The sequence below is a fragment of the Hyla sarda genome, chromosome 7 (genome assembly GCF_029499605.1).
Source record: "Hyla sarda isolate aHylSar1 chromosome 7, aHylSar1.hap1, whole genome shotgun sequence".
In the NCBI taxonomy this organism is placed as follows: Eukaryota; Metazoa; Chordata; class Amphibia; order Anura; family Hylidae; genus Hyla; species Hyla sarda.
This window is the reverse complement of record NC_079195.1, coordinates 196,484,269-196,506,140: the sequence shown is the minus strand read 5'-3', so window position 1 is coordinate 196,506,140 and position 21,872 is coordinate 196,484,269. Positions and strand designations below refer to the sequence as shown.

Here is a 21,872-nt window from a genome sequence, read left to right as displayed (position 1 = left end):
AGGTTTTTCTGTTTTTGCACTTTCATTTTTTCCTCATCACCTTCTAAAAATCATAAAACTTTCAATTTTGCAACTACAGACTCATATGAGGGCCTATTTTTTGCGCCACCAATTGTACTTTGTAATGACATCAACCATATGCAGGGATGTGGAAATCCTATCGCCCGACGCCCGGGACATGTAGTTCTGGGTGCCGGACAGGTGAATTTTTCATAGATTTAGCCCTGTATTGGGCAAGCAGGGACAAATCGACTTCCCCCTTATTTTTCTTTTAACGCTGGTGAGGCGCAGGAGCCGATGCAGACTTGCGCGGGTTCGGAAATCTCACCTCACACCGGCGCTCGGCGCCGCAGAGCCCGAGGTTGCGCGCTTGTATGACAATTTAGCCACGCCCCCTTATCTCCCCCTTCCAGTGGATGGAGGACGCAGCTCTACATTACACAAGGCGACATAGCAGGGGGAGAGAAAGGACGTACACAGCGGTACAATTGCTCTGTCTCCAAAGGACCTAATCTACCACGGGGAGGTTGCAAGTTTGCACGGGGAAAATACAGAGCGGGGGGGAGAGGACGTCCGATGTGAGGTGAGATTTTCAAACACAATCTTGTAACTTTTGGGGGCTTCCGAATCTATGCAGTGAACTTTTTTGGTAAAAACGACACCATATCTTTATTCTGTAGGTCCATATGGTTACAAGGATACCTAATTTATATAGGTTTTATTTTATTTTACTACTTTAAAAAAAATTATAACTACATGAACCAAAATTAGTATGTGCAAAATTGTCATTTTCTGACCCCTATAACTTTTTTATTTTTTGATATACAGAGATGCATGATAGCTCATTGTTTTGTGCCGTGATCTGAAGTTTTTATCGGTACCATGATTGTTTTGATCTGACTTTTTGATCGCTTTTTATGGTTTGCGGTTTAATTAACATTATATTTTTATAGTTCGGACATTTACAAATGTAGCGATACCACAAAACATTTTTTGTCCCCATAAGGGACTATTACATGCAATCCTTGGATTGCATAAACTGTTCAAGGCTATGCCATAGTGTGGTATCCCGGTACTGGACTTGGTCCCGTACTTTAGTCGTAGGTCCCCATAGTCAGAGTTCCTCCGTGCTGACAGGGCTCTCTTGGTGGGTTAACCCCTAGTCCCTCATAAGGTCTTTAAAAATGTATATATATAATTATGGTATAATGGTATAAGTAATGTACAGGACCTTAGGTCATGTGATATTTAATAATTCCGTTATGCTAAGGTTAAGGACCTTTTGGGTCATGTGATGAGGTCATGTGATTTAACCAGAATCCTTTGTACTAGGACTGACAGGTTTGGGGAACCAATAAGCTTTGATCCTGCCCCTTCATATATAAAGGGCGCTGTTAGCCAATAATCGCTCTCTTGTTCCTGCACTGAAATAGCAGTAACAGCTCCGTACAATTCTGCAAGACGAGCTAGGCCTGAAGCCTACCAATTCCGCACCTTCCTAAATCCCAGTTCTCTTGTAAAGACAGTTGTTAATTGCATCCTGCATAATATCTGCTGTAAAGTTATTTCAAATTTATTACAATTCCGGCTGTGGACAATCCTTTTTTCCTCCCCATCGTTCCTGGGACGGGTGGCGGTAGAATATATAAATATATATAAATATATACACATACCAGAAGTGGTGGCCTCTCCCTGAGGTAAATACTTATCCCCTTTAGTTGGTCTAAGGCCTCTCACCTCAGCCAAGCCAGATCCCCCTGCTCTGTACTGACAGGTGGCAAACACCACGAAACAGCTGTCTGCAGATGGGTAGAAACTTCCCTTTTGGGGAGTAGTCTGGCTTGGCATAAATCCCGATCAGCTTTTTATATTCCGTAACAGGAGACAAGCCGATACCAGGGAACACTACCTGAGAAGGTGGTGTAATGAGCTGCTTTGCATATTCCCTTACCCAGAATGCCCGCGGAGTGCTAATTGGCCTTTTGAAGCTCCGTGGCCTCTCCCTGAGGTAAATACTTATCCCCTTTAGTTATACATACATTATATATATATATATATATATATATATATATATATATATATATATATATATACACACATACACACACAGAGGAACCCGCACCCTGGTGTCACGACATTCAAGGGTTAATGCTGGACCCTGCAACACTACTCAGCATCACCCCTGTTCACCCTACACTCCCCAGGCTACCACAATAGTATAGCATTGATCAGTGTTATCGGTGCCCTGGATCTCAAGCATGGAGCAGCAGAGCGACGAACGGATGGTGGGAAGCAAGGTAAAGAAGTCTCCCACTGTCCTCCTAGCTTTTCGGGATGAAGTCACGTCTGTCCCGAACAGCCCACTGAGCTAACTGGAAACGGTTTTGTTTTTTTTCAGTTTTAGACGCCACAATCAACTTTGAACATTGAGTCTAAAGACTGGACATCAGCCAGATCGGCGATGTCAGGTATTAGCCGCAGGTCCTGGCTGCTGATAGCAACCGGGACCTGCCGGGTAGGAAGAGCGCTAAGCTCTTGAGTGTGCTTCACATAACGAGAGCTATATTTACGCTCGTGGTCGTTAAGGGGTTAAAAATGATGTATCACTGTGTATAAAAGTCCGAACAAAATACATTACTTTAATTAAACCCCATGGTCAATGGCATTCACGTAAATAATTACCCAAAAAGTCCAGAATTGCATATTATTGGTTACTTCATATCACAAATTGATTAATATGTGTGGATATACATATAAATTATATACACACACACACATAATTCGCGAGTGTGTGTATATAATATATATATATATATATATATATATATATAAATATATATATATATATATATATATATATATATATATATGCAGACAAGGTAGAGCTGCTCACCACTCCTGCGTCTACTGCACGTCCTCGTGCTACGGACACCGGTACCGCTCCCGGCTCAGTAGAAGTCACACAAGAAAACGTCCGGCACTCAGGAGGTTGCAGGTAAAACTTATAAATGGCTTTATATATATATTACACTAAACAGAAGCACAACAGACGTATTTCTAGGTGTGATTTTGTAATTGATGCTGGATGCAGGACAGAAAGATGTGCCAAGGGCGCCACCAAGTGTCTCCAGCTATAATGACAGCGCTGACAACTGAAGGTTTGTATATATCATAGGAGAAAAATTTCTATGCTGCAATAATAAATCTGTAAATAAAATCCAATGGCATCTAAACAGTGATAAATCTGTCATGTTGCCGATGCATTGCTGCAAGCAAGAGACAAATCACTGCACGGATCTCACTTAAGGCATAAAAAAGTTGCTAAATGGGATTCTGCGACTTATTCCATGTAGAATGGGCTTGGAGAAAACAGAAAAATGTAACCCATTCAAAGCCAAAAACCAGATTGAAGTGCTTCTTTTATATTGTCCGTTCTCACCGAGAGGTCTCTGCAACTTGCTTACCTGGATACAATGCTGGAGCCGTTATATAGATCACTGGCGTAGGAGAGGGTGGCGAGAGGACGCACAGAGTTATATCGGGTGAACTTGGATAAACACTCTTGAAATTCATCCAGTTGACTCACTGTCCGACTGTCATCTGTTCAGGAGAGAGAATAGAATCAATGTGGGGACAACAAACCACAATACAAAGCTTATACAATCTGTATTAGTGTTTTCCAAACAGTGAGTCTCCAGCTGTTGCAAAACTACCACTTCCAGCACGCCCAGACAGCCAAAAGCAGGTCAAGGTGTTGTCAGTAGTTTTAGTGCGGGTGAACAGGAGACCGATGCGGGGACTGCTATACCTACCTGCAGTCCGGAACCCCGATCCTCCAAAGGTCCCCCTTCTTCCTGCGCACTGAGGCGGTCCCGCTGGCTAGATTTAAATATTCATAAGCGCCAGCGCATCATTGGTCACGTGAGTGCTCATGTGACCGGTGATGCGCCGGCGCTTATGAATATTTAAATCTAGTCGGCGGGACCGACTCTGTGTGTAAGTGAGCGCAGGAAGAAGGAGGACCTTTGGAGGATCGGGGTTCCGGACTGCAGGTAGGTATAGCAGTCCGAGACCCCACATCGGGGTCTCCTGTTCACCCGCACTATAACCCGCTGTATCGCGTTATAGTGCGGGTGAACAGGTGACCGTTTTCCTTTAAAAGTGTACCCTACCACCACACCTAAATGTCTTGTTTAAAATTAGAACAAAAAGGTGTGCTACTTTTGTTCTCCCACCAGAGAAAACACAAAACCGTTGCTATAAGCTATGAAGCTCATGTAAAGAGCATATCAGACAAGACATGCAAATGTAGTCAGCGTCATCTTGATTCCTGATGCATTTAGATATTTTTACTGTACTCCAGAAGTTAAAAGGGGTTGTCCACTGGAAAACATTTTTTTTTTAAATCAACTGGTGCCAGAAAATTAAACATATTTGTAAATTGCTTCTATTAAAAAAAATCTTAAACCTTCCAGTACTTATCAGCTGCTGTATGCTCCACAGGAAGTTCTTTTCTTTTTGAATTTCCTTTCTGTCTGACCACAGTGCTCTCTGCTGACACCTCTGTCTGTATCAGGAACTGTCCAGAGCAGGCTAGGTTTGCTATGGGGATTTTCTCCTACCCTGGACAGTTCCTAAAATGGACAGAGGTGTTTTGTAACTTTATGTGTTCTGTTAACGCCAAAAAGTTTGGCCACCAGGAGTCCTCCTTCTGGTCCTGCCTGCAGTCCTGCTTGCAGATTGTCTCCTGCAGCCTGGCAAAGACCAAAGTAAGGAAATGCAGTTGTGACCTCATCTCAGCACAGTGTATTCTGCTGAATATATCAGATCCCTTTTCCTTTGAGCCAAGCTAGACTGTAGAGTCATGACAGCTTTAGTGTATAGCACTGAATAATGTGCTGAATATTTCTGTGGTCTCAGCCAATCACAGCCCATCTCACACTGAACTACTCTCAGCTGTGTGTAGCAGAGGGAAGGAGAAGAGGGAACGCCCCTCCCCAGTCTGTGGAGCTCTGTGAGTGTAAACAGAAGATACAGAACAATATCACGGTAGGAAACTAAACAATAGTAAAAAATAAAGGCAGGTGGTGGTTTATCATGATGAGGGGAGTAAACTGGGAGGATAAAAAAAAAATAAAAAATGATCAAGCTCATGAGAGCTACTCTTTAAAGGGTACTCCGTTGGTCATCGTTTGGAACAACAATTGCTCCGAACGCTGGTGCCGGCGACGGGAGCTCGTGATGTCATAGCCCGACCTTTCATGATGTCACCCCCGCCCCCTCAATGCAAGTCTATGGGAGGGGGCGTTGAGGCTGTCACGCCCCCTGCATTGAAGGGGCGGGGCGTGACATCATGAGGGGGCGTGGTTACAACGTAACAAGCTCCCACGGAGTACCCCTTTAAGATATCCCATTGCGTTAAAATTTGTGCATCATGTTAACGTGATCAAGATAACCATGGCTACATAAGTAACGACAAAAGTGAAGTATGGCTTCAAAGACCTTTAGGGCCAGTTTACACTGAGAAATTTCTAAGCAAAATCTCCTTGCAGCAGCTACCCATTGGTGTCAATGGGATTTTGCAGCGCAGTTCACACTACAAAAATTCTGCAAAGTAATTGGATCTTGCCGAACTCCGCGTGGACTGCATTGCAGTCAATGGGAACTGTGCAGGTCCACGCGGTCATAGCGCCAATTTATAAAGACGCTGATCGACCTGGCCCTAACAGGTTTGCCTAAATTAGAAGTGATGGCCAATAACTAATATACACCACCATTTTTTGATCAGAGAGTGAATGCACATTCCAACGTAACAAAACAAAAAAAAACAATATACAGTCACAGGAACCATGACATTTTTTTTTTAAAGAAGGGGTACTCCCCTGAAAAAAAATTTTTTTTAACCAACTGGTGTCAGAAAGTTAAACAGATTTGTAAATTACTTCTATTAAAAAAATCTTAATCCTTACAGTACTTACCAGCTGCTGTAAGATCCACAGGAAGCTCTTTTCTTTTTCGATTTCTTTTCTGTCTGACCACAGTGCACTCTGCTGACACTTCTGTTCATGAGGGGTGCAGTGAGAATTTCCCCCCACTGGTGTCTGACAGATCTTTGGAACAGTGGGCGGTGCAAATTAAAAATTTTGTATAGCCCACTGTTCCAAAGATCTGACAGACACCAGTGGGGGGTAAATGCTCACTGTACCCCTTGTTACGTTCCTCAAGGGGTCTAGTTTCCCAAATGGTATGCCATGTGGGTATTTTTTGCTGTCCTGGCACCATAGGGGCTTCCTAAATGTGACATGCCCCCCGAGCAAAATTTGCTCTCAAAAAGCCAAATATGACTCCTTCTCTTCTGAGCATTGTAGTTCACCCGTAGTGCACTTCAGGTCAACTTATGGGGTACCTCCATACTCAGAAGAGATGGGGTTACAAATTTTGGGGGGTATTTTCTGCTATTAACTCTTGAAAAAATTTGAAATTTGGGGGGAAACACACATTTTAGTGAAATGTATTTTTTTTTTTACATATGCAAAAGTCGTGAAACACCTGTGGGGTATTAGGGCTCACTTTATTCCTTGTTATGTTCCTCAAGGGGTCTAGTTTCCAAAATGGTATGCCATGTGGGGGGGGGGGGGGGTTGCTGTTCTGGCACTATAGGGGCTTCCTAAATGCAACATGCCCCCCAAAAACCATTTCAGAAAAACGTACTCTCCAAATTCCCCTTGTCGCTCCTTCGCTTTTGAGCCCTCTGCTGCGCCCGCCGAACACTTTACATAGACATATGAGGTATGTGCTTACTTGAGAGAAATTGGGCTACAAATATAAGTATAAATTTTCTCCTTTTACCCCTTGTAAAAATTCAAAAATTGGGTCTACTAGAACATGCAAGTGTAAAAAATTAAGATTGTGAATTTTCTCCTTCACTTTGCTGCTATTCCTGTGAAACACCTAAAGGGTTAAAACACTGAATGAATGTCATTTTGAATACTTTAGGGGGTGCAGTTTTTATAATGGGGTCATTTGTGGGGTAATTCTAAGATGAAGACCCTTCAAATCCACTTCAAACCTGAACTGGTCCCTGAAAAATAGTGAGTTTGAAAATTTTGTGAAAAATTGGAAACTTGCTGCTGAACTTTGAAGCCCTCTGGTGTCTTCCAAAAGTAAAAACATGTCAATTTTATGATGCAAACATAAAGTAGACATATTAGGACAGCAGATGTCAGCAGAGAGCACCGTGGTCCTGACATAACAGAAATCCAAAAATAAAACATTTCCTCTGTAGTATACAGCCCCTAAAAAGGACTGGAAGAATTAAGATTTTTTTAATAGAAGTAATTTACAAATCTGATTAATTTTCTGGCACCAGTTGATCTAAAAAAAAAAGGTGTCCATGGGAGTACCCCTTTAAGTCCGTTGAAGTGGACACAGAAGGGGTTTAACACTGTACCCACAGTAGCCTTGGTCTGCCAGCTGTGCACATTCCTGCAGTGCGGCATCTCTCAAGTAAATGAAAATCTCTTCTCGGACTTTTGGCTAAGATCAAGTGTAGTATCTGTTCTTATCGGTTTCATGCAGGTGGCAGGTGATGCCAGTATGGAGCTGGTGGGGATGGGTGCCGCATGGTAGGGAGCAGGTTTACCAGGGCGTTCCGGGGCTGGTTCTGAGGAATCAGCTCGACGGCTGCCCTGATGTGACCTGTTGCCTCCGGGTCTCGCCATGAGGCTGAGAGGGTCTAGAGCCAAGGTACTTTAGTGCCTCAGGGAGTGGTGATCCAGAGGTGCCGAAACTCACTGGGAGTATTTGCTCACTGAGTGGAAGCACGGGCACCACGATCTCTTCACCTTGTGGCACTCACCTCTTGATTCCCGGCCTTCTGGCTAGGATCAGAGAAATTTTTATATATCCGGCCGGATGTCCGGGCAGTATATCTGCACACATTCACTTATTTCTTTCTTTTTGTCTCACTGTGTCACTTTTTGCGTGTTGTGTGTTCACAGGAATTGTCAGGATGCGGTAGCCCTTCTGGGTGTCCCTCCTGGCGGTCTAGGGGAGGTGTGTGTGGCCATTAGGTTCTGCACCTCCCTACAAACACCCCGGGTACTCGTGCTCTGGCAGGGTACCTACCGTTATCGGCTCTGCGGGCAGATACCTTGGCCAAATCCAAGGGGGATGCCGGGAGCATTTGTGGTCCCTTAGTAGCTTCGGCGAAAAGGGACATTGAACCTGGAACCTCGCAGGTACCTTTTGGTCCGGAGGCGAAGGGTAAGGTTTGTTGGGGGGCCTCTCTCCTATTGGAGAAGGGCTTGCGATAGGCCACATCCTCTGTGCAAGTTTTTTTTAGTGTAACACGTTTGCACTTTTTATTGCACTGTGATTTGAGAGCACGTTCCTCGGCTCTTCGATTAAAAAAAAAATTATCTCAAGTAAATGGTGCCAGCTGCAGAACTTACTGTGCTGGGATAAAACTCACAGGGACGCAGCACCAAACTAATACTGTGTCCCCTTAATTCTCACAATCAAAAATTTTGGGGGGTCCCAGAGGTTGGACCATCCCTCCCATTTATACATGGTGTTTCCTAGCAATATGCCATCCCTTTAGGAGATGAAAATACTCGTTTAAATATGAAGTATACATATACTCATAGACCACCAAAGGCTGTCCGGCATGCTGGGAGTTGTAGTTTTGCAACAGCTGGAGGAACCCTGGTTGGGAAACTCTGACATACATAAATCATGGAGTCGATTACAACAAACCTGCCTGTAGTTCAAAGGCAGCTATCTACTTCACAGACTGCACCAGCGCAGATGTGCGGCCAGCAGCAGCTTTATAAGAATCCATTCCTCATTACAGCTGTGCAAGCAAGAGAAATTGGAAACAGAAAAGTGGCAGGGAATAGATATGATAAGGAGTCCGTGTGCAAACAATGAGGGGAAAAATACAGGATTATGTCTGCACTGGGGCACCTGTTGGACTGGAAGCACAAAGCATCTGCTCCCTTGTTCTGTTACATCTACATCCTGATCACATTACCCGAGGTTACTGAAAGCACGCAGTGTCCAGAAGAGTTGGATCAGACAGCTGCCTAATCCTTACATGGGGAAATACAACTTCCAGCTGCAACACTACAAAGAGCAACGGAGAAAACCAACACAAATCCAAAAGGTTTACAAGAGACCTACACATGGACTAGAATGAGAAAACACGGAGCAGCTCATTTCATTCCTGCTTTGGCTACAATCTTTAGAACTCTGGATGGAGTAATACCTCACCTTTACCAGCAGATGTCACTGTTTAGTCAATTACCGTAATGTTTATGGCTTTATTTAAAGGGAATGTGTCACCATTTTATTTTATTTTTTTTATAAATAAAATTATTCTATCAAGATAAAGCATTTTATTTATGTATTTACTTTTAGGACAGTGTAGTTTTAAGGTTATTTATTAATAAAGTGTGTACTGGGGGCTGCCATTATTGTAGCCTAATTGTGGTGTGTCACTTCACAACACCTACGCAGTTGCTTTATGTCAGGCACAGGGCATAATAAAGTTAAAGAGGTACTCCGGTGAGATATATATTTTTTTTAATCAACCGGTGCCAGAAAGTTAAACAGATTTATAAATTAAAAAAGGAAAAGAGTCTCAGCTCACCTGGGGCGTGCACGGCTACCTCCAACCAAAGTAGAAAAAAGTAGAAAAAGGCCAGCACGGCTGAATGAAATCTTCAAAACTTTATTCACGAATCCTCGTTAAAAACCTTCATGGTGGCAGAAAGACACGGACATATACAAAAATAGAAATATTGCACATGGAAAAACAGTCCCAAACAAGGCTGACGCGTTTCAGGTTGCTATACCCTTACTCATAGCTTGCCAATACTCAAATGAGAATGCCTTATATACTGCAAGGCCATCCCTTCCATTAGGAAGGGGAGGGACATCTTATGTCAGTGTGCAATCCAACACAAGTAAAACCAGGAAAATACATGTATCATTAAAAAACTCACATATAAAATCCAATAGGACTATATAACAGCTATGAGAAACAAAACAAATGATGGACTTTTTAGTAATGTAGTATTAAGTCCGTCTTGTTATTCAGGCCATGCGGATATGTACAATTCAACAAGTAAATCCACATAATCTCTCTATTATGAAGAATACGTATAAGATCACCTCCTCTTTTACTTCTTTTGATTTTTTCAATGCCATAAAAACACAAGGACGATATGTCTGAATTATGTTTAAGAAAAAAATGTTTTGAGACATTAGACATGCTAGGTATCAAAGGACCTGCAGCATGCCTGATATGCTCCTGCATTCTCTTTTTTAAGGTGCGTTTAGTGCTACCTACATAATCCATTTTGCAAGTAGTGCAGGTGACTCTATATATTATGAAGGTACTATCACAGTTAATAAACTCGCAAATCAAATGGATTTTACCATCTATTGTACCTTCTATTTTATTGCCCTTTGTTGCATAGGGGCACACCACACACCTTGCGTTACCGCACTTATGGAAACCTTTAATTTTCAGCCAGGTTGACTGCTCCTCCTCTACACAAACCATACTAGGAACAAGCAGGCTCGATAGAGTTGGAGCACGTCGGGTGGAAAACCGGATCCCTGGTTTGATGATTTCCCCTACTACTGGATCTGCTGCCAGTAGAGGTAGATGTTTGTTCACAATTCTTTTGATTTCATTGAATTCCATACTATAAGTGGTGACGAAAGTCACTTGATCATGAGTACTGGAATGTTTCCTACCTGTTAACAGGCTGTTGCGGTCCATATGATCGACCCGAGCCCGGGCTTTGTTCAGGAGCCAAGGGGGATATCCACGCGCTGTCAAGCGGGTGCAGACCCTTTCGGCTTCCCTCTGATACACTTGTGATGAGGAACTGTTCCGTTTCATACGGATCAATTCCCCAACTGGTATGGCAGAAATGGTATGCTTAGCATGGCAAGAATCAGCTCTTAAGATAGTATTGCCCGTAATATCTTTGCGGTAAGGTTCTATTTCTATTTTTCTTGTTATGGAGTTACCCCGCAACAATAGATCCAAGAAGGGAACCTCCTGTTTGCTGTATGTGTACGTAAATTTTAGATTACAATGATTATCGTTCATATATTGTATGAATGCAAATGCCTCCTTTGGATCGGATTTCCAAACCATAATCACGTCGTCCACATACCTCCCGTACCATGAGAGGCATGTGGAAAACCGATTCTGATCACAAAAAATGAAGTGCTCCTCCCACCAAAAAACATAAAGGTTGGCTAACGCAGGTGAAGATTTGGCCCCCATTGAGGCACCTGTGCGCTGTAAACTTCCTCATCACAAGTGTATCAGAGGGAAGCCGAAAGGGTCTGCACCCGCTTGACAGCGCGTGGATATCCCCCTTGGCTCCTGAACAAAGCCCGGGCTCGGGTCGATCATATGGACCGCAACAGCCTGTTAACAGGTAGGAAACATTCCAGTACTCATGATCAAGTGACTTTCGTCACCACTTATAGTATGGAATTCAATGAAATCAAAAGAATTGTGAACAAACATCTACCTCTACTGGCAGCAGATCCAGTAGTAGGGGAAATCATCAAACCAGGGATCCGGTTTTCCACCCGACGTGCTCCAACTCTATCGAGCCTGCTTGTTCCTAGTATGGTTTGTGTAGAGGAGGAGCAGTCAACCTGGCTGAAAATTAAAGGTTTCCATAAGTGCGGTAACGCAAGGTGTGTGGTGTGCCCCTATGCAACAAAGGGCAATAAAATAGAAGGTACAATAGATGGTAAAATCCATATGATTCGCGAGTTTATTAACTGTGATAGTACCTTCATAATATATAGAGTCACCTGCACTACTTGCAAAATGGATTATGTAGGTAGCACTAAACGCACCTTAAAAAAGAGAATGCAGGAGCATATCAGGCATGCTGCAGGTCCTTTGATACCTAGCATGTCTAATGTCTCAAAACATTTTTTTCTTAAACATAATTCAGACATATCGTCCTTGTGTTTTTATGGCATTGAAAAAATCAAAAGAAGTAAAAGAGGAGGTGATCTTATACGTATTCTTCATAATAGAGAGATTATGTGGATTTACTTGTTGAATTGTACATATCCGCATGGCCTGAATAACAAGACGGACTTAATACTACATTACTAAAAAGTCCATCATTTGTTTTGTTTCTCATAGCTGTTATATAGTCCTATTGGATTTTATATGTGAGTTTTTTAATGATACATGTATTTTCCTGGTTTTACTTGTGTTGGATTGCACACTGACATAAGATGTCCCTCCCCTTCCTAATGGAAGGGATGGCCTTGCAGTATATAAGGCATTCTCATTTGAGTATTGGCAAGCTATGAGTAAGGGTATAGCAACCTGAAACGCGTCAGCCTTGTTTGGGACTGTTTTTCCATGTGCAATATTTCTATTTTTGTATATGTCCGTGTCTTTCTGCCACCATGAAGGTTTTTAACGAGGATTCGTGAATAAAGTTTTGAAGATTTCATTCAGCCGTGCTGGCCTTTTTCTACTTTTTTCAGATTTATAAATTACTTCTATTAAAAAAAATCTTAATCCTTACAGGACTTATTAGCTGCTGAATACTACTGAGGAAATTCTTTGCTTTTTGGAACACAGTTCCTGCTGACATCTCTGTCCATTTTAGGAACTGTCCAGAGCAGCATATGTTTGCTATGGGGATTTTCTCCTACTCTGGACAGTTCTTAAAATGGACAGAGATGTCAGCAGAGAGCTCTGTGTTCCAAAAAGAAAAGAATTTCCTCTGTAGTATTCAGCAGCTAATAAGTAATGGAAGGAGTAAGATTTTTTAATAGAAGTGATTTACAAATCTGTTTAACTTTCTGGCACCAATTGATTTAAAAATAAAAAATTTAAAGTTTTCCACCGGAGTACCCCTTAAAGACAGAAAGTGTCTCATCTAAAAGCACGGGCTGCTTACTGCACATGTGCATAGGCTAGGTGAAATGAAAGGGGGAGCTAGCACCATTTTCTTGAAGTCCCTGAGGAGCAGAGACCTATCAAAAGACATCTAGTCTATTCTTTACCACTATTCAGACACCAACAAAATGGTGACAGTGGAACAGAAAAAACAACAAAACCCCCTCCCCCCCTTTTGCACATTGACAGAGGAGGAAGGTAGACAGAAGAGGTCTAATTTGCAGCAGCAAGACAAGTTGCTTGCTTTCACCAGATTCCTCATGTTAGCTCCCTCTGCCGGTCAACAGTGGGAGATATGACAAGTTATTTCATTTTACATTTTTTTTTTTTATATTTCCAAAAATATTTTAAAAAAAATTGAAAAATTATTATTATATTTCTGATTAAAGTATTTTTATTTTCAAAAATAACGGGGTACAGGAAAGGAAAAATAAGAAGGGAAATATGGGAAAAAAATCATCAAACAAATAAAACAAACCAAGCAGGAGTGGTGACATAGTACTATAAGAAGAATCCAATAGTAGCACAATAAGAATTATGACATATCTCATATACATAGACATACATCATTAGAGTAAAATACATTAACCTTACCAGGCACGTCATGTACAAATAATTAGAATGGAGTGAAAAAGTACAAGTACAATTTCCAGGGCTAAGGGCCTACATTACACGCCAAGTAATAAATATAGTAAAAGAAGAGAAAAATAGACTACCCCTTAAGGGTGTGTTCACACTACGGATGTGTCGCTGAATCTCCGCTCGTACAATTCAGCGAGTGGAGTTTCAGCCTGGCAGCGGTAGGACCACTCGGCACTGCGCCGTCACCATTGACGGCTATGCGTACTCGCAGACTATCGCGCAAATAATGAACATGTTCTTTCCTTGCACTGAACAATTGTTCGCCGCTGAAATTCCGCAGTGTTAACGGGTCTCGCGGAAGACCCATTCACACTGATGCTAACGTTCACTGTGTGGAATTCCACGGGAACAACTTTTCCACCTAAAAAAAAATTGAAATTAAAAAAATAAAAAGATTAAATAGACTTTGGCTATCAGTCTAATTCAAGACGGGAGACCCCCCCTAATTGAATTCCTAGTGTAAGAAGAGAGGTAGATAGTAGTATATTGTGAAGAATGGGTAAATTCCACCATGGTTGCCAGAGTTTCAAATGAGCATCAGATCATGAATGAGGAATCATCAGCTAGAAATTCCTCCATTCTATGTAATCTGTTAATTTCTATGAACCATTCAGTGATTGTGGGAGGCCGTGAAGTCTTCCACAAGCACGGAACAACAATTCTAGCTGCCAATATAAGAAAGCGAAAAAGTGACTTTGAAGAATGGGCAGCACTTCCAGAATACATAGAAAGTAATAGAGGGGCAGGATCATTCTCTATAAGAACCCCAGAAACTTTATGTGAAATTTCCAATACTTTGACCCAAAATGGTTTCAACAGGGAACATGACCACCATATGTCGCCCATAGTGCCAATACTCTGGTTGCATTGCCAGCACATAGAGGAGTGAAAAAAAAAATATTTAAAGGGGTACAAACTGTTCCGAACGCTGGAGCTGCCAGCTCGTAATGTCATAGCCCCTCCCCTCATGATGTAATGCCCAGCTCCCTCAATGCAAGTCTATGGGAGGGTGTGTGACGGCTGTCACACCCCCTCCCATAGACTAGCATTGAGGTGGCGGACGTGATGTGATGAGGGGGCGGGGCTATGATGTCACGAGCTCCCGATGCCGGCTCCAGCGTGCGGAACAGTCTGTTCCAAACGCTGAGCAGCGGAGTACCCCTTTAAACTTAAGAAAAAAATTATTACATTTGGTGACACTAGAAAAGTGTAGAAATAGTGACCTCTTGCAAACTGCATGTAAAATACGCAAGAAAGAAGGAACAAAAATGATTGGTTGGATACAGTGCTGGGTCAGACACGCAATCTGCAGCTCCATTCAACGCAATGCTTGACAGAGATAGCCAAGAGCTGTACGTGGCATTCTTCATCAGGCATGCGGAGCTGAATGGACCTGCAGGGCACATGTCCAACCACTGCTCCATCCATGAATGGTCGGCATTCCAACATCTACTGTATGTACCAAGCCCCTACTAATAAAAACTCACCTGGTAAGTTTTGCGAAACAATGGTTACATTTTTTTTACCAGCATACTTTATTTTGTATTCCAGAATACAGATCCCTCACTTCGGAAAGAACAATAAAAGAAAGAGCATAGACCACAGCATTGTATAAAATGTATTGGGTAGGTGAAGTTAGATAAAGATTTATACAAGTCTGCAGAGGGCATCAGCATGTTCCTACCTGACACACGAGCCATTCTGGTAGAGAAGTAGCATTGCTCCAAGTCTTCAAAATGTGCTGTGAGGCGTTTCCGGCGGGATGCCAGCGTACTGTTATACCACGGCTGCTTTTTTGTCTGAATTTAAAAGATAGGGAAAGATTAGGAAATCAGTACATAAACACTGAAAGGGCAAAACCTAGTGGGTGGTAAGAATGCTCTGATGAGAAGTGTCCCCTTATCTTGGTCTATGCCAGTGTTTCCCAACCAGTGTGCCTCTAGCTATTGCAAAACTACAACTCCCAGCATGCCCGGACAGCCGTTGGCTGTCCGGGCATGCTGGGAGTTGTAGTTTTGCAACAGCTGGAGGCACACTGGCTGGGAAACAGTGGTCTAAGAGTATATGTATACTTCATATTTAAACGAGTATTTTCATCTCATAAAGAGATGGCATATTGCTAGGAAACACCTTCTGGGTATAAATGGAAGGGATGGTCCAACCTCTGGGACCCCCCAACATTTTTGATTGTGAGAATTAAGGGGACACAGCATTAGTTTGGCCATTGACCCCATAGCCCTTGATAAAGCCCCTGCCTTGTGGTGAAACGTCGGGGTCATGTGTATACGTTTTTAATAACAGTGTAGTCCCAGTTCATATTGTCCTCCGGACTGCAGCCTGAGGCAATGAGAATACAAATATTTAGCATGTGCATACATGCGGTTTTCTGCACTATTATTTAAATACTGGAGACAAAACACTGCAAAATTTAAATGTTAAATGGCAAATTAAAAGTTATTTTTTAGGTGTATAATTAATTTAGTGGGTGGTAAATTTAGGGTTTCAGTGATCCTCTTTAGTGATCAATTGTAAATAATGTGAGTTTTATCCCAGCACAGTAAGTTCTGCAGCTGGCACCATTTACTTGAGAGATGCCGCACTGCAGGAATGTGCACAGCTGGCAGACCAAGGCTATGTTGGGTACGGTGTTACACCCCTTCAGTGTCCCCTTCAACTGACTTAAAGGGGTATTCCAGTGAAACACTTTTTTTTTCCATATCAACTGGCTCCAGAAAGTTACTTCTATTAAAAAAATCTTAATCCTTCCAGTACATATCAGCGGCTGAAGTTGAGTTGCTCTTTTCAGTGCTCTCTGCTGACACCTGTCTGTCTGTCTCAGGAACTATCCAGAATAGCAGCAAATTCCTACAGTAAACCTATCCTGCTCTGGACAGTTCCTGAGACAGACAGAGGTGTCAGCAGAGAGCACTGTGGTCAGACAGAAAACAACAACTCAACTTCAGCAGCTAATAAGAACTGGAAGGATTAAGATTTTCTTAATAGAAGTAATTTTTTTCCATATCAACTGGCTCCAGAAAGTTACTTCTATTAAAAAAATCTTAATCCTTCCAGTACATATCAGCGGCTGAAGTTGAGTTGCAGCAACTTAAACAGATTTTTTAATTACTTCTATAAAGAAAATCTTAATCCTTCCAGTTCTTATTAGCTGCTGAAGTTGAGTTGTTGTTTTCTGTCTGACCACAGTGCTCTCTGCGGACACCTCTGTCTGTCTCAGGAACTGTCCAGAGCAGGAGAGGTTTACTGTAGGGATTTGCTGCTACTCTGGATAGTTCCTGAGACAGACAGAGAGGTGTCAGCAGAGAGCACTGAAAAGAGCAACAACTTCAGCCGCTGATATGTACTGGAAGGATTAAGATTTTTTTTAATAGAAGTAACTTTCGAGCCAGTTGATATGGAAAAAAAAAAGGGATTTTAAACAGATTTTTTAATGACTTCTATTAAGAACTTTCTGGAGCCAGTTGATATGGAAAAAAAAGTGATCTTAAACAGATTTTTTAATTATTTCTATTAAGAAAATCTTAATCCTTCCAGTTCTTATTAGCTGCTGAAGTTGAGTTGTTGTTTTCTGTCTGACCACAGTGCTCTCTGCGGACCACCTCTGTCTGTCTCAGGAACTGTCCAGAGCAGGAAAGGTTTACTGTAGGGATTTGCTGCTACTCTGGATAGTTCATTACTGCACAGAGCGAGTTCGTCATGGCTCCGCCCCTCGTGACATCACGGCCCACCCCCTTAATACAAGTCTATGGCAGGGGCGTGACAACCGCCACGCCCCCTCCCATAGACTCATATTGAAGGGGGCGGGCCGTGACGTCACGAGGGGCGGAGCCGTGACATAGCGATGCTCTGGCCCCTGTACTGCCCGTCATTACGTGCAGAGCGATCTCGCTCTGTGCAGTAACGACAGCGTGGTGCCGCAGCGGCAATCCTGGGGGTCCGCAGCATCGGCACCGCGGCGATCTGACATCTTATCCCCCATCCTTTGGATAGGGGATAAGATGTCTAGGGGCAAAGTACCCCTTTAAACAGGGACATTATCAGCAGAACAGGCCAATATCATCCTGTGTAATCAATAAGCTTGTTTGTTGGCAGGTTGGGAAGTGACTCCTCCTCCTCCTCCTCCTCCTCCTCCTCCTCCCCCCCCCCCCCCCCCCAAAAAAAAGAAAAATAAATAACATAAAATTTAGCCATCAGCCATACATAGTCGTAATAGGGGACATGTGGACAAATGCTGATTGCTGCAATGGGTTGCACAAACATTCCAGCGATTGTGTCCCTCATGTTCTGTATTAGCGCCAATCTAAAATCGGTGTACGCTTACATGATGGCTCAGGTCATCCAATATAGCCCTTACTCTAAGTTCACACTACAGAATTTCTGCCAGAGATTTAGCCGGTGGCACTAAGACCGCACGGACTGCATTGCCGTCCCCATAGACAGCAATGCATTTCTGGGTGGATCTTTTGGAAGATCTGCTCAGAAATGCATTGACATCTATGGGGACGGCAATACACGGTCTGCACGGTCCTAGCGCCACTGGCTTGATCTCCAGCAGAAATTCTGCCCAGAAGTTCAACAGTGTGAACAAAACCTAAATGGTACAAAACCACAAGTGTCATAGGAATAACTTACAATGGGATCTGTTCAGATTAGACAACTTTGTAGTGCTGTGTAAATTACTGTGAAAAAAAAACTAAAAGCAAAAAAAATTTAAAATAAAACTTACTTGGGAATTTCCACTGAATCCAGGGGGTTGACTGTATTCTGTGGAGTCGATTATGCTGCTGCAAGAACAAAAAGAAACATGTAAATAAATCACAGCATAATGGAAACCACTTTCTGATACTTTATTCCTCTTCTTTTTAAGGATGCAGCAACTTGCTGTCAGTGAATGAAAATCCTAGTCTACATCCAGAGGTTGTAAATGAGCCCTGATAACATGCTGCTCACATATTACTGCAGCAAACACCGTAACTGTGGATTTCAAAGACAATTTTGTCACTTACTTTGGCAAATCTGCACGATTTAGTGTGTATTTGTTTTACTGATTTCCCTGCAGATTTGTGGCCTGTGTGAACTTTAGTCATGTTCAAACATTTAATTTTTATTTTTTCATCTTTACCTGGCAGTTTTAGCTGTGATTTTCCAAAATAGCAGTATAACCAAAATGTTATTGCAGCAATTTAAAGAACTTCAGCAAAAAAAATTAAAAAAGTGAAAAAACAGTCTTGCATTCACACCACGTTTTTGCAGTACAGGTCCCGTATACGTTTCCTATGTGAAAACTGTACAGAACCGTATTGAAAACCGTACGCATTGACTCTCCATTGAAAACCGTATGCCAAACGATGCATCAGGTTGTGTCCGTTTTGCATCCTGTACCATTTTGTCAGTTTTTTTCCCGTACCCAAACCGTAGCCTACCACGGTTTTTGGTCCGGGTGAAAAACTGTATTAAACCGTATACGTTTTTTTTTTTGGAAAAATGGAAACCGTACAGAACTGTGCGTACGGTTCCATCAGGTTTTCACCATACAGTTTTTGACTTTGCACAGTTTTTTTCTTGGAATTTCAATCAAACAAGTGAAACTTTATTCATAATGGAGCGAAAAGTTAAAAACGTATACTTTTTTTTCTTAAAAAACTGATGCAACCGTACATCATTTTTTAAACCATATACGGTTTTTAACTGTATACGGGTAAAAATTTGTACACATGTTTAGTCTAGTTTTTGAGGAATCAGTTTTTCATCGAAAACCTGATACGGGAACTGTATTGCAAAAACATGGTGTGAATGCAGCATTCACATCAGGTTTTTTTATAAAAAAAAAAAAAAACGTATGTCTCAAAACCGGACCGAACCGTATACAACCGTGTACAAGTGTATATACCTTTGACCGATTTTAAACCGTATTCGTAGTCCGGTTGCATACGGTTTAATACTTTTTTTGAGAAAAAAAACTGATACGCTTTTATGTTTGTATTTAATTAAATGAAGTTCTTCTTGTTCCATTTGTGGGAAGAACTTTTGGCGTGCACTGCACATGTGCAAACTGCAAAACCGTATTGTGCAAACCAGATGGAACCGTACACACATACGGTTCAGTACGGTTCCCACAGACTATAGTTTAAAAAATAAAAATACGTATTACGGGTTTAATCCGGTTTTTCACCCATACATAAAACCGTAGTAGTACGGTTTTGTGTACGGGAAAAAAACGGATAAAACGGTGAATGATGCAAAACGTACACAACCGGATGCTACAGTTGGAATACGGTTTTCTATGAAATGTCTATACATACGGTTTGCAATACGGTTCCATATGTTTTTTTCACTGAAACCAGATACCGTATTGCAAAAACGAGATGTGAATGCAGCCTTACTTCGGGGAACTGAACTTATCATCAGACACTTATTCCCCTATACACAAGATACGGGATACGGGGTGTCTGATCGCAAAGGGTTCGAGCGCTGATGTCCCGTCAGCTAATCACCCGTCCTCGGCGCATTTTCTTGGATGAGCACAAGTGATGGCCCACTTAGCCAGTCATCGCTGAGGCGCGACATTGCTGCAGCCGGTGATTGGCTGAGTGGGCCATCACTTACACTCCTCCAGAAGATGGGGCCCAAGAGCGCTGAGGCCTCACACAGGAGATTCTGTGGATAGGGGTTAGGTGTCTGATAAGTTCAGTTTCCCGGCATACCCTTTTAAAGTGCTTAATGCAGTGTTTGGCTGTTCGGGCATGCTGGGAGTTGTAGTTTTGCAACAGCTGGAGGCACCCTGGTTGGGAAATAGTAGCTTAATGTAAAGAAAAGCCTATGCCCTATCAACTGACTAGGGGAGAAGTAACTGATCAGAGGTGATTTGACTGCTCACCAGAACATGGGGGGAGATTTATCAAAACTCGTCCAGTAAAAAGTTGCTCATAGCAACCAATCAGATCGCTTTGTTTTTTTTATTTTATTTTATTTTTTTAACAAGGCCTCTGCAAAATGAAAAAAGCGATCTGATTGGTTGCTATGGGCAACTCAGCAACTTTTTACTGGATGGGTTTTGATAAATCTCCCCCCATGGTCTCCTCAGTGAGCAAAGCAGTAGCCCTGTACTTTGCTTCTCTAGAAGTCTCAGAGTGTGAATGGGGCAGCAGCCAAGCATAATAAAAGAGCCCCAGTGTTATGATTGGGGGGGGGGGGGGGGGGGGTCCCAGCAGCGAGACCTCCACAATAAAATACTTATCCCCTACCCACAGAACTCGGAATATGTTGTAGTCATGGGATAACCCCTTTAAAAGTAGAAGTCTGATGCTAAATAAAAAAAAAAAAAAATTATAAATAAAAAAATATATAAAGCGTATCCCTTATCTGCAGGATATTGGTGGGAGAGATGAGTCTGACCACTGGAGCCCCCGCCATCTCTTGTACGGAGTGTCCCAGAGCCTGCATCACAACCCCTGCCCCAATTGGGGGCCGCCATGCCTTCTACATACAACTCTTTGACACAGCCTGCAGATAGGGGATATGTTTCTTAAGTAATATTTTGCATGAGACATCTCCTTTATTGTGCCTGTATCAGTAGAAATATCAGTCTTGGAAATGCCAGCTTTCCAAGGGAACCTGAGTACAGCGAGCAAGATCGACTCCACAAAATGTGCTGCAAAACCTAAAGCAGTGTTTCCAAACCAGGGTGCCTCCAGCTGTTGCATAACTACAACTTCCAGCATGCGGGCGCTTTAAATCAATTAACTGCAGCGACCGATGCCGCCACCAGCTTCTCTCCCCCTGCCTGTCCTGAGTCCCATCACCGCCACCACCGCCCCATTGCCTCCCCCATCCCCGGGTTTTATAATTACCTGTTCCCGGGGCCCGCGCTACTTCTGGCTCCGGCGGCATCCTCCTGAGCTGTCATTGTGCGCACTGACAGTGACGTCGCGTTGAGGACGCCACGCGTCATTGCGCTGCGCAGCGCACAGCGTAACACAGGACGTGCAGGAGCCAGAAATAGTGCGGACCCCGGGAACAGGTAATTATAAAATCGGGAATGGGGGAGGCAATGGGGCAGCAGCGGAGGCGATCTCTGGCGGGGGCGGTGCGGCGTGCAGCGCGGTGCAGTGGGGGCATTATCGGATTATCGGCAAGGTAATTGCCGATACCGATAACTTCCAAAATCGTGAATATCGGCCAAACCGATAATTGGTCGATCCCTACCAGAAAGTTGAACAGAATTGTAAATTACTTCTATAAAAAA

General features: G+C 42.7%; 1 protein-coding gene and 1 non-coding gene across 3 annotated transcripts in view; one reads left to right on the top strand and one right to left on the bottom strand.

Moving 5' to 3' along the window:
* Positions 1-21,872, bottom strand: part of COP1 (COP1 E3 ubiquitin ligase) — a 206,370-nt gene that overhangs the window by 100,545 nt on the left and 83,953 nt on the right. For both annotated transcript variants that reach the window (XM_056532024.1, XM_056532025.1), the window contains exons 9-11: positions 18,354-18,411; positions 15,294-15,408; positions 3,465-3,600 (exon numbers count right to left, since the gene is read on the bottom strand). In XM_056532024.1, coding sequence (XP_056387999.1) covers positions 3,465-3,600; positions 15,294-15,408; positions 18,354-18,411 — 309 coding nt within the window. The remainder of the gene's footprint in view (positions 1-3,464; positions 3,601-15,293; positions 15,409-18,353; positions 18,412-21,872) is intronic.
* LOC130283608 (U2 spliceosomal RNA) lies at positions 7,517-7,703 on the top strand. Its single transcript, XR_008846749.1, has one exon. It is a non-coding gene; the product is annotated as a U2 spliceosomal RNA (small nuclear RNA).